Source organism: Lagenorhynchus albirostris, chromosome 5 (genome assembly GCF_949774975.1).
Source record: "Lagenorhynchus albirostris chromosome 5, mLagAlb1.1, whole genome shotgun sequence".
NCBI lineage: Eukaryota > Metazoa > Chordata > Mammalia > Artiodactyla > Delphinidae > Lagenorhynchus > Lagenorhynchus albirostris.
The window spans coordinates 143,171,337-143,184,203 of NC_083099.1; the positions used below are offsets into that span (position 1 = coordinate 143,171,337).

Here is a 12,867-nt window from a genome sequence, read left to right on the forward strand (position 1 = left end):
CGTGAATTTTAAACTGCCTTCTACAACATTTCTCTGGTTCTGATGAGCCAGGTTCCACAATATGTCGGCTCGTGAAATTCAAGCAACTGTGCCTTCCTGTAAGCTCCTTCGTTCAGCCTCAGCCATAAACTGCACACTGCCGACAAAAGAAACATGAAGTTATTCCAAACTGCCAGCAAGCAGAAACAGCATACGAATGTGTATGGGACGCCTGCAAGTGTTTCTGCTCCTACAGGATGCCCAGAGACCACGGGCCTGCAGCGTCATCCTGAGGGACACAGCATGCGCTGCTATGCCTCTAGGAGTGCCAGAGAGGGAACCGCACTCACACGTTGTGACACCTGTGAGAAACGGAGCACATCCTCCTCTGTTCTCTGTGGTTGAGAAGGACACATGATGAGGGGCCTGGTACACATACCCGTGCACATTGTTTAAAGAACTCCAAGCAGCTGCATGTGCTCTAATCTATGAGGCCCTTGTCATGATACTGTTATAGAAAAACTGGACTCCTGAGCTCATAGCCAAAGGACCCAGAACAATGTAAGGAGGGTTTTTTCCACCAACCACGGGCGTATGCATTGTAATATATACCTTCCTAACATCAAGTTTATAATATTTCAGAAAACAATAATTGTAGCACACCAATGATTCTTCTGACTTTCTTTACTCAAAAATAAAAGAGGCACAAAAATATAGAACTAGAATGTCCAATATCATCTGAAATAGCAGGTTCACCGAAAGATTTAAAGGTAAACTTGAACTGGTGGGGGGAATTAATTATAATTATTAGAGAGCCGAATGAACTGTTTTCAAGAGAGGTATCTCAGGAAAACGCCGACCAACGGGGTAGGCGGTTATCCAACCTCCCGCTTTTAGGGGGAACCGACAGGTCTCAGGGTCTCCTGGGCAGCAGAAGCCACTCTGAGAAGGCCCTCTTCCGGATGCAGCTGCTGTGGGTCTTCACGGAAGAATAGACCCTTTCTCAGGCTCACCTCCGGCAAGATTAACCCACCACCCACAAGCACGTTCTCTTCCAGGAGCAAGTCAGGTGGGCACATCTCAGGACACAGCCGTCTCTAGGCATCACATTTGCTATCTGTAACACACGGCACACGGCTGGTGGCTTTAGAAGACAAAGTGGGGACCCAGGGAGAGGATGCCGGCGCTGAGCACCCTTATGCATCACGCTCCAGAGTGCGCAGGTCCTCCAGGAGCTCCTGGGCCACGGCCTGCAGGTGAGGGTTGCGGCTCTTGGCCATGGCCAGGATGCGCTGCAGGGGCAGGGAGCTGCGGATCTCCGAGGCCGTCCTGGAGAAGACTTCTGGCTCCAGCACCACAGACTGGACAAGGCGCAGCACGTGAAGACACACCTCTGTGTCCGGGTCTAGGGGGAAAGAGGTGACACTTCTGGTTAGAATAAAACCTACAGGGACCTTGGGGCAGAATCCACCCCTCAGGGGTTCTTGGCCTCTGAATGATGGATGTGACAGTTTAGTAAACTATGAGCTGACCCCAAACAGTGTCACTTCCTGATGTGAAAGCTTAGCTCATAAGAGGAGCGTGACAATGGCATCCTCTAGTAACATCCCACCTTCAAATATCACAGCCACATAACTCTAAATGTTGAACTGAAAATATGAGGGCTTTTCATGTAGTTTTCTGTAATTCTGCCCAGTTATAAGATTGCTTTGAGAGGTATTACTTCCTTTTCACTCCAAGTGCAGCAAAGCCCCGAGAGACCACATACAGATATGGCATCTCTTCAGGCCACTGAGTTCCGCAAAGTCACAGCTGCAACACTCAAAGCGAATTCCGTTTTCCCGTGTGAATGCTCTCTGGAGTTACAGAACCTGGCAGCCCTGCATATACTGTAGCAGCCACTAAAAAGCAGCTGGACTGAAACAACGGCCCAACACAAGTTATAACCTTTAACCACCGGGGATCCAATTCTCCTCACCACGTCTCTCTACTGGGAGCCTTTAACATGCCACTGATTCTTGATTAGATATTGTAATTGGAACCAGACTCAAAATCAGTACCTCCTTCTTAGCACTACACTTTAAAAATCTTTTAAGAAGTAAGTGGACTGAGAGAGCAGACTGAGCAAACCCTCAGTGGGACCTGCCACAGCACCAAGGCCCCCGGAGCCCTTCCCCACTGAACGAGAGCTACCAGGGCTCAGTGAAGACTGCTGTGTTGGGAAGCGGCAAAACAACCCTGTCCTACCCTGGGCCCAGCCCGCCGAAGCGCTCCTATTCGGGGGAGGGGAAGGGAACTTGCTCTAGCACAAAAACTGCCAAAGACACAGGCAGAGCGGCTGCCACAGGGAGGAGGACAGGACCACGGGGAAGGCGCCACTCAGATGCAGGTGGACGGGAGCCGAACCAAAACAACAGAGAACTCCCCTGCGTCCTCCAGCGGCCTAGCAAAAGCAGTCTACGGCAGCAGCGGGAGGGGCAAGAGGATGGAAGGAGACCCCTCCCGAGGCACAGACCCAAAGGGAAGGCCCGCAGCTGGGGTGGAGACTGACAAAGGACTCTGGCAACTCAGTCCTCACCCTCAGCACAAGGAAGGAGAAGACTGGAAACCAGCGGCACAGAGGTCACCACAGTGACAAAACCCACACCAGCCCAACGCCCACACCGACAGCCCCACAGAACAGGAGGTGTAAACTCTCTCTGTGTACTTCATTCTCTCCTGCAGAGGTTGGCGCACTGTGGCCCAAGGGCCAAATCCAGCCCAGGAGCTGTTTCTGCACAGGCTGTGAGCTACGGTTGGTTCTTACATTTTAAAGAGTTATCTTAAAAGAAAACAAAACAGAAGAATAATATGCAACAGAAACCACACATGACGCTCAAAGCTCAAAGTACTTAATAGCTAGCTCATTACAGGAAAAGTTTGCTGACCTCTGCTCTACTGCCCCCCACACAATGCCCAACACTCAATCAGAAATTACAATGACAAAGCAAGGGAAACAAAACCCCACTGCAGTAATAAAGTAATCAGCAGAGCCAGACTCAGAGATAACCCAGATTTAGAAACAATTAGAAAAGGAATCTGAAATAAATACGATTAATAGATGGGAAAGCACTGCTTTAGGGTTCTTGCAGTATACCTGAAGCAGTACAATGTTATTTAAAGATTTTTAATGTTTCAATTGAAAATCTTCAACTAACTGTGATTAATTAATATAATTAATTAATCACAGTTAATTAAAGATTGTATTGTAAACCCTAGGGAAAATACTAAAAAGAGTTTTTAAAATGTAAATGATAAGCCAACAGTGCAGATAAAATAGAATATTAAATAATCCAACAGCGGATAAAAAAGAGGAAAAAAGAAACAACTAGAAATATTTCTGTATTTCTATATACATTAGATGAAAACTGTATAAATACACTGATTAAAAGACAGAGAATGCACAAAACGTCAAGACCCAATTATACATTGTCTACAAGACACCCAAGATAAATATAAAGACACAGGTTAAAAATAAAAGAATAAAATCATGCCATGCAAACACTAATGAAAAGAGGTCTGCAGAGCCTATATTATTATCAGACAAGGTGGACTTCAGAGCAAAACATATTACCATGGATAAGGAGGGATTATAATTGTATAATTATAACTGTATAATTATAAAGAAGTTAATGCATCAAAAAGACACAACAGTCTTAATTAGGCGTGTACCTAACAACAGAGCTTCAAGAGAAACAAAGCACAACATGCTAGAAATCCAAGGCAAATACATTCACAATCAGAGGTTGGAAACTTTAATGCTTTTATTTCCATTACTGATTTTAAAAAAGAAAGAAAATCAGTGAACATACAGAATCCCTGAACAACACTATCCACCAACTTGACCAAATATACATTCAAAAGGATTCAAAGTACGTTCTGTGATCACAAGGAATTAAGTTAGAAATAACAGAAATATATAATAAATAACAGAAAATAACAGAAATACAAAATAATTAACAGAAAAATATGTGAAAAAATCTCCAAATATTTGGAAATAAAACAACATACTTCTAAATAATGTATGGATCAAGAAGGAAGTCATAAGGAAAACTAGGAAATACTTTGAATGAAATGAAAATGAAAACACAGTATCATAATTTATAGATGCAGTTAAATCGCTGCTTATCAGGGGAAATTATAGCACTGAATGCTCATATTGGAAAAGACCAAAGGTCTCAAATTAGTTACCTTAGCTTTCATCTATAAAAAAAAAGAAAAAATCAAACCCAAAACATGCCAAAGGAAGGTAATAATAAAGAGCAGAAATCAATACAAATGAGGACAAATAAAAAACAACTGGGGAGAAAACAGTAAACCCAAAAGGTGACCCTGTTAAAAAAAATCTATAAAATTGATAAAACTCTAGCCAGGCTACACAAGGAAACGGGGAAGGAAGAAAGGACAGACACAGATTACAAATTTGGGGAATGAAAGAGGAGAAATCACTATAGAACCTACAGATATTAAAGGAATAATAAGGGAATATTATGAAGAAATTTGTGCCCATAAATTTTGCAACTTGGATGGAATGGACAAACTGCTTGGAAGACATAAACTACTAAGATTCGTTCAAAAAAAGAATCTCTGGAGCAGGGGACATTAGGCACAATTGAAGATGGAGGTTCTGTCTGGAAAACACATTGGATTAAGCTAAAACATACCCACAAATTCTAAGATGCTCCTTCTTCCCCTCCTCCGTTCCTAGAGTTGGATGAGTCTTCTCTGGGCAATCTGAGCAACCCAAGAGGAAACATCTAAAGATACTGACCTGTGGGTTCCCAGTGAATGGCTGAGAATGGCTGAGCCAGCTCACACTACAGTGAAGTTCACAAGCCCCACTCACATGCTCAGGGCTTCCAATTGGCATTATAAATCCCACCCTTAAACACAAGCACAAAACGATGCATTACCAGACACCTGAGAAGAAGATAATTATCATTTTCAACAAAAACAAAAGGAGGACAAAAGAAAGACTAGGCAATGAGAAGAAAACTTTTTTTAAACTTTATTAATCTCCTCCTCAAAGAGATTTTTTAAAAAGTTGTATTATCCATTAAGCAAGAATGGGATGCTAGTTTTTTAATTCCAAAAAATAAAAAGGCAGCTGGAAATTAAGTGCACGATAGTAGAAATGAAGACTTCAATAGGCAGTATGGAAAATAAAGTAGAGGAAATCTCTCTAAAGCGGTACGAAAGACAAAGGGATGCAAACACTTCCAAAAAAACTGAGGAGGAGGGAATGCCTCCTAACTGATTTTATGAAGCCTATATTGCCCTGATACCAAAACCAGGCAAGGACAACACAAAAAAGAAAACTGCAAGCCAATATTCTCTGATAAACACAGATGCAAAAATCCTCTATAAAATACTAACAAACTAAATACAAAAAATACATTAAAAGGATCATACACCACAATCAAGTGGGATTTATTCCAGGGATGCAAGAATGGTGCAACATCTGCAAATCAATCAATGTGTTACATGACTAATAAAATGAAAGGTACAAATCATATGATCATCTCAGTAGATGCAGAAAAAGCACTTGACAAGATTCAACATTAACTTATGATAATAACTCTCAATAAAATGGGTAGAGAAGGAGCATAACTCAACATAACAAAGGCCTATGACAAACCCATAGCTAACATCATACTCATTGGTGAAAAACCGAAAGCTATCCCTCTCTAAGATCAGGAAGAAGACAAGTATGCCCACTCTCACCCCTCGTATTCAACATACTATTGGAAGTCCTAGCCAGAGCAATTAGGCAAGTAAAAGAAAATAAAAGGCATCCAGTTTGCAAAGGAAGAAATAAAACTGTCACTGTTTGCAGAAAAATGATTTTACATAGAGAAAACCCTAAAGAGTCCACACACACACACAAAAAACTGTTAGAAATAATAAACAAATATAGTAAAGTTCCAGGGTATAAAATCAATATTAAAAGATCTGTTGGGTGTCTTTACACTAAGAACAAACTATCAGAAAGAAAAATTAAGAAAACAATCCCATCTGCAATTGCAACAAAAAGAATAAAGTACCTAGAAATAAATTTAACCAAGAAGATGAAAGACCTGTCCACTGAAAACTATAAGACACTGTTGAAAGAAACTGAAGAAGACACAAAGAAGTGGAAAGATATCCCATGCTCATGTATTGGAATGTTATACATTGTTAAAATGTCCATATTACCTAAAGCAATTCCTATCAAAATTCCAATGACATTTTTCACATTAATAGAACAAACAATCCTAAAACTTATATGGAAACACAAAAGACCCTGAATAGCTAAAGCAATCCTGAGAAAAAGAAAAAATCTGGAGGTATCACATTCCCTGATTTCAAATTATGCTACAAAGCTATAGTAATCACAACAGTATGGTTTGGGCAGAAAATCAATGGATAGATAGATCAATGGAACAGAATTGAGAGCCCAGAAATAAACCCACACATAATATGGAAAATTAATTTACAACAAAGGAGCAAAAAACATAAAATGGAGAAAGGATAGCCTCTTCAATAAGTAGCGTTAGGAAAATTGGACAGCCATATGCAAAAGAATGAAACTAGACCACTATCTCACACAACACACAACAATCAATTCAAAATGGCTTAAAGATTTGAATGTAAGACCTCAAACCACAAAACTCCTAGAAAAAAAAGACACAGTACGTTCTTTGACATTGGCCTTAGCAATATCTTTCTGAATATGTCTCCTCAGGCAAAAGGAACAAAAGCTAAAATAAACAAATGGGACTACATCAAACTAAAAACTTATGCATAGCAAAGGAAACCATCAACAAAAAGAAAAGGCAACCAACCAAATGGAGAAGATATTTGCAAAGCATATATCTGATAAGTGGTTAATACCCAACATATATAAAGAACTCATACAACTGAATATAACACACATACTCACACACATAAAAACCTGATTTAAAAATAGGCAGAGGAGCTGAACAGACATTTTTCCAAAGAAGACATACAGATGGCCAATAGGCACATGAAAAGATGTTCAACATCACTAATTACTAGGGAAACGCAAATCAAAACCAAAATGAGATACCACCTCGTGCCTGTTAGAATGGTTATTATCAAAAAGGCAAGAAGTAAGTGTTGGTGAGGATGTAGAGAAAAGTAACTCTCATGTACTGTTGGTGGGAATATAAACTGGTGCAGCCACTCTGGAAAACAGTATGGAGGTTCCTGAAAAAATTAAGAATAGAACTACCAAATGACCCAGCTAGTCCACTCCTGGGTATTTATCCAAAGAATAGGAAAACACTAATTTGAAAAGATATCTGATCTCCTATGTTCATCACAGAATTATTTACATTAGCCAAGATATGGAAACCTAAGTGTCCACTGATGGATGAATGGATAAATAAGATGTGATGTGTGTGTGTGTGTGTGTGTGTGTGTATAATATATGTGTGTGTGTATATAAATATACACACACACACACAATGGAACACTACCCAACCATAAAAAAAGATGAAATCTTGCCATTTGAGACAATATAGATGGACCTTTAGGGTATTATGCTAAGTGAAATAAGTCAAAGACAAATACTGTACAATTTCTCTCATATGTGCAATTTTTTAAATGAACAAACCAAGCCAAACAAAAACAAACACAGATACAGAGAACAGAGTAGTGGTTACCAGAGGGGAAGTGGGTGGGGAAGAGAAAAATGGGTAAAGAGGGTCAACTGTATGGTGACAGAGGGAAACTAAACTTTTGGTGGTGGGCATGCTGCAGTGTATGCAGAAGTCAAAATATAAATTTGCACTCATGAAACATATAATGTTATAAACCCATAAAAAATAAATAACTAAATCTCTTTTAGAGAAAAAAATTCCTATTGGCATTTTTTCCAGTGTTTGTCATTTTTTTAAAAAATTTAAAAATTTAAAGAATTTTTTTTATTGAGGTATAGTTGATTTACAATATTAGCTTCAGGTGTACAACATAGTGATTCAAATTTTTATAGATGATGCTCCATTTAAAGTTATTATAAAATATTGGCTATATTCCCTGTGATGTAAAATATATCCTTGTAGCTTATTTATTTTATACATAGTAGTTTGTACCTTTTAATCCCTACGCCTATCTTGCCCCTAACCTGCCCCTCTCCCCACTAGCAACCACTATTCTTTTCTATATATCTGTGAGTCTGTTTCTGTTTTGCTATATTCATTCATTCGTTGTATTTTTTAGACTCCACATATAAGTGATAAAACAGTATTTGTCTTTCTCTGGCTGACTTACTTCACTAAGCATAATGCCCTCCAGGTCCATCCATGTTTTTGCAACTGGCAAAATTTCATTCCATTGTGTGTGTGTGTGTGTGTGTGTGTGTGTGTGTGTGTGTGTATGCCACATCTTCGTTATCCATTCATCTGTTGATGCATACTTACGTTGCTTCCATATCTTGGCTACTGTAAATAATGATGCTATGAACATTGGGATACATATATCTTTTTGAATTAGTGTTTTTGTTTTCTTCAGGTATATACTCAGGAGTGGAATGGCTGGATCATGGGCTGGTTCTATTAGGTTGGCCAGAAAGTTCCTTCGCTTGTTTGAACGAACTTTCCGGCCAACCCAATATCTTGAGCTTTGAGGCACCTCCATACTGTTTTCCACAGTGGCTGCACCAATTTATATTCCCAGCAAGCATACAAGAATTCGCCTTTCTCCACATCCCCACCAACATCTGTTATTGGTGGTCTTTTTGATAATAGCTGTTCTGACAGGTGTGAGGTGATAGCTCATTGTGGTTTGGTTTGCACTTCTCTGATGATTAGCAATGCTGAGCATCTTTGCATGGGCCTATTGGCCATCTGTATGTCTTCTTTGGAAGAATATCTATTCAAGTCTTCTGCCCATTTTTTAATTGGGTTCTTTGTGTTTTGATATTGAGTTGTATGAGCTGTTTACGTATTTTGGATTTAATCCCTTATTAGTCATATCATTTGCAAATATTTTCTCCCATTTAATAGGTTGTCTTTTCATTTTGTCAACAGTTTCCTTTGCTGAGCAAAAGCTTTTAAGTTTAATTAGGTACCATTCGGGGTTTTTGTGCTTTTGTTTCCTTTGCCTTAGGAGACAGATCCAAAAAAATATTACTATTATTTATGTCAAAGAGAGTTCTGCCTATGTTTTCTTCAAGGGGTTTTATGGTTTCCAGTTTTACATTTAGGTTTTTAACCCACTTTGAGTTTATTTTTGTATATGGTATAAGAAAATATTCTAATTTCATTCTTTTACATGTAGCTGTCCAGTTTTCCCAGCACTACTTATTCAAGAGATTGTCCTTCTGCCATTGTATATTCTTGCTTCCTTTGTCATAGATAAATTGACCATAAGTGTGTGGCTTTACTTCTGGGTTCTCTATTCTGTTCCATTGATTGATGTGTCTCTTTTTGTGCCAGTACCATACTGTTTTGATTACAGTAGATTTGTAATATAGTCTGAAGTCAGGGAGTATGATTCCTCCAGCTCCATTATTCTTTCTCAAGATTGTTTTGGCTATTCAGGGTCTTTCTGTTTCCATACAAATTTTAAAGTTCTTTGTTCTAGTTCTGTGACAAATGCCATCGGCAATTTTGATGGGGATTGCACTGAATCTGTAGCTTGCCTTGGGTAGCATGGAAATTTTAACAATATTAATTCTTCCAATCCATTAACATGGTATATCATTCCCAACTGTTTGTGTTGTCGTCAATTTCTTTCATTAGTGTCTTACAGTTTTCAGTGTACTGGTTTTTACCTCCTTCATTTTATTCCTAAGTATTTTATTCTTTTTGCTGTGATTGTAAATGAGATTGTTCCCTTAATTTCTCTTTCCTATCGTTCCTTGTATAGAAATGTAATAGATTTCTGTATATTAATTTTGTATCCTGCAACACTACCAAATTCATTGATGAGTTCTAGTAGTTTTTTGGTGGTGTCTTTTCTGTGTACATGCATCATGTCATCTGCAAACAGTGACAGTTTTACTTCTTCCTTTCCAATTTGGATTCCTTTTATTTCTTTTTCCTATCTGATTGCTGTGGCTAGGACTTCCCCAATCAGTATTTTTATTTGACATACTGGGGAAAAGTGTCAGCTTAACAATATAGAATCTTCTCAGCCAAAAAAGGGTTTATCTTTCCATTTATTCAAGTTTGTTTATCTTCATCAATAGAATTTTCAATAAAAGATAAAAAAAAAATAAGCAAAGAGATGAACAACAGGAGAAAAAGAAGAGAGGCCCAACACCAAATATTAGATATTCCAAAAAGAGAAAACTGTGTCAGCAGATAGGAGGAGATCACTCTAAAATGATTCAGTAATTCAGAATAATTTTTTAAAGATTCCTAGAATCAAAAGATTTGTTTCTAAACTGAAAGGTCCCTTTCAGTTTCCAGCAAAATTGATAAAAGTTACATCTAATACACCAGGCGTATCAACATAAAATTTAAGTTCAGAAAGTGAAACAAAGAGAAAAATCTACAAGTTTCTAGAGGGAAAACACACCATATACAAAGAATCAGGAATCAAAACTTCTCAACACTGGACATTAGAAGATAATGGAATGTTGCTTTCAAAATTCAGAAATAAAAAGTAATTCTAACCTGGAATTCTATACCCAGCCAAACTCTATTATAGGTGAGGTAAAATAAAGACATTTCAGATATAAGATATCTTAGAAATTCTGTCTCCTCAATTATACTTCAAAAACAAACAAACTCATAGAAAAAGATCAGATTTGTGGTTACCAGAGGCAGGGAGTACAGGAAGGGGGAATTGGATGAAGGTGGTCAAAAGAACAAATGTCCAGTTATAGGATAAATAGGTACTAGGGATATAATGTACAACATGGTAAGTATAATTTATACTGCTGTATGCTATATATGGAAGTTAAGAGGGAAATTCCTAAGAGTTCTCATCGTAAGGAAAAAAATTTTTCTATTTCTTTAATTTTGTATCTGTATGAGATGATGGATGTTCACTACACTTACTGTAATCATTTCATGATGGATGTAAGTCAAATCATTATGCTGTATACCTTAAACTTATACAGTGCTGTATGTCAACTACATCTTAATAAAACTGGAATAAAATTGTTTTAATTAAAAAAATAAAATAAAATAGGGCTTCCCTGGTGGCGCAGTGGTTAAGAATCCGCCTGCTAATGAAGGGAACACAGGTTTGAGACCTGGTCTGGGAAGATCCCACATGCTGCGGAGCAACTAAGCCCGTGAGCCACAACTACTGAGCCTCTGCTCTAGAGCCCGTGAGCCACAACTATTGAGCCCATGTGCCACAACTACTGAAGCCTGTGTGCCTAGAACCCGTGCTCCGCAACAAGAGAAGCCACTGCAATGAGAAGCCCACACACCGCAACGAAGAGTAGCCCCTGCTCACCACAGCTAGAGAAAGCCTGTGCACAGCAACAAAGACCCAACACAGCATAAAATAAATAAACTTACAAAGAAAAAAAACCCCACAATAAAATAACCCCTGTCAGACTGGCTAAGGTGAAGAAGGCTGACAGTAGCAGGGGTGGTGAGAATGGAAAGGAGGCAGAAGGCTAACATGCTGTAGGTCAAATTTACACTGGGTACAACCATCTTGGAAAACAGCCCTGCACAAGCTATAGAGTTGAAGACACACTTCCATAGATCAAAACTTCCATTATTTTTTAAAAATATATTTATTTATTTTATTTATCTATTTTCCTTATTGTTTTGGCTGCGTCGGGTCTTAGCTGCAGCCTGCGGGACCTCTCCATGGCACACGGCCTCTTCTTTGCGGCACTCGGGCTTCTCTCTAGTTGTGGCGTGGGTTTTCTCTCTCTAGTTGTGGTGCATGGGCCCAGGGCACATGGGCTCTGTAGCTGTAGCATGCAGACTCCGGAGCATGTGGGCTCTGTAGTTTGTGGCACACAGGCTCTCTCGTTGAGGCGTGCGAGCTCAGTAGTTGTGGCGCGCGGGCTTAGGGGTCCCGTGGCACGTGGGATCTTAGTTCCCCAACCAGGGATCAAACCCCTGTCCCCTGCATTAGAAGGTGGATTCTTTACCACTGGACCACCAAGGAAGTCCTGAAACTTCAATTTTTTTAAACAGACACCCAACAGGAAAATATGCACGATTACCATAGACAGGCACAAGAATTTCTGGTGCAGCATTATTTGTAAAACCCGCAAACCTGAAACAAGTCAAGTGTCCAATCCAAATGGTAAATGGATAAACTCATATAATGAAATATTATACAGCAGTGGTTCTCAACCAGGGTGGGGCACTTAGCCCTGCAGGGAACATGTTTGGTTGTCACAACTGGGGGCGGGGGTGCTACAGGCACCTAGTGGTGATACGGCAATGAACAGGCAACAGCACCAGGAACCTACAAACAAAAGGTAAATGAGGACGCCGACACAAAACATGAGACTCCCCTGACATCAGGTTCAGTGCAGGAGGGAGCAGCAGGGGTCAGGAGGGACAAAGGGATCCCCGCGTGCTGGCGACTTCCCACTCCTCAGCCTGGTAGTTTTAATAAGTGCTCCTCGCAACAGTTCTCTCAGCTTGGCCTGTATGTCTTGTGTATTCTTCTCTAAATATGTTACACTTGCTAAACTTATTTTGATAAAGGAAGGAAGGGAAAGAGGAAGAAAGGGGAGAAGGCAAGGAGGGGGAGAGAAAGAAAAATAACAACTTGCCAAAGTCAATCCAGAGACGCTCTTCCCAGGCCCCCCAACTCCTGCGGTCCACCCCGCCTACCCACTCGGGCCCACACGGATATCTCTCCTCCCTGGACCCCTGCTCTGCTGGGAGTGCCACTGCCTGGCTCAGGTCCCAG

At 39.8% G+C, this 12,867-nt stretch overlaps 1 protein-coding gene across 5 annotated transcripts in view; it reads right to left on the bottom strand.

The window, feature by feature from the left end:
- Positions 1-654: 654 nt before the first annotated feature.
- The window catches only part of HSF2BP (heat shock transcription factor 2 binding protein), an 82,661-nt gene continuing 70,448 nt past the window's right edge, over positions 655-12,867 (bottom strand). For all 5 annotated transcript variants that reach the window (XM_060151019.1, XM_060151021.1, XM_060151020.1 and 2 more), the window contains one exon: positions 655-1,384. In XM_060151019.1, the coding sequence (XP_060007002.1) occupies positions 1,176-1,384 (209 nt within the window). In that variant the 3' untranslated portion in view covers positions 655-1,175. The remainder of the gene's footprint in view (positions 1,385-12,867) is intronic.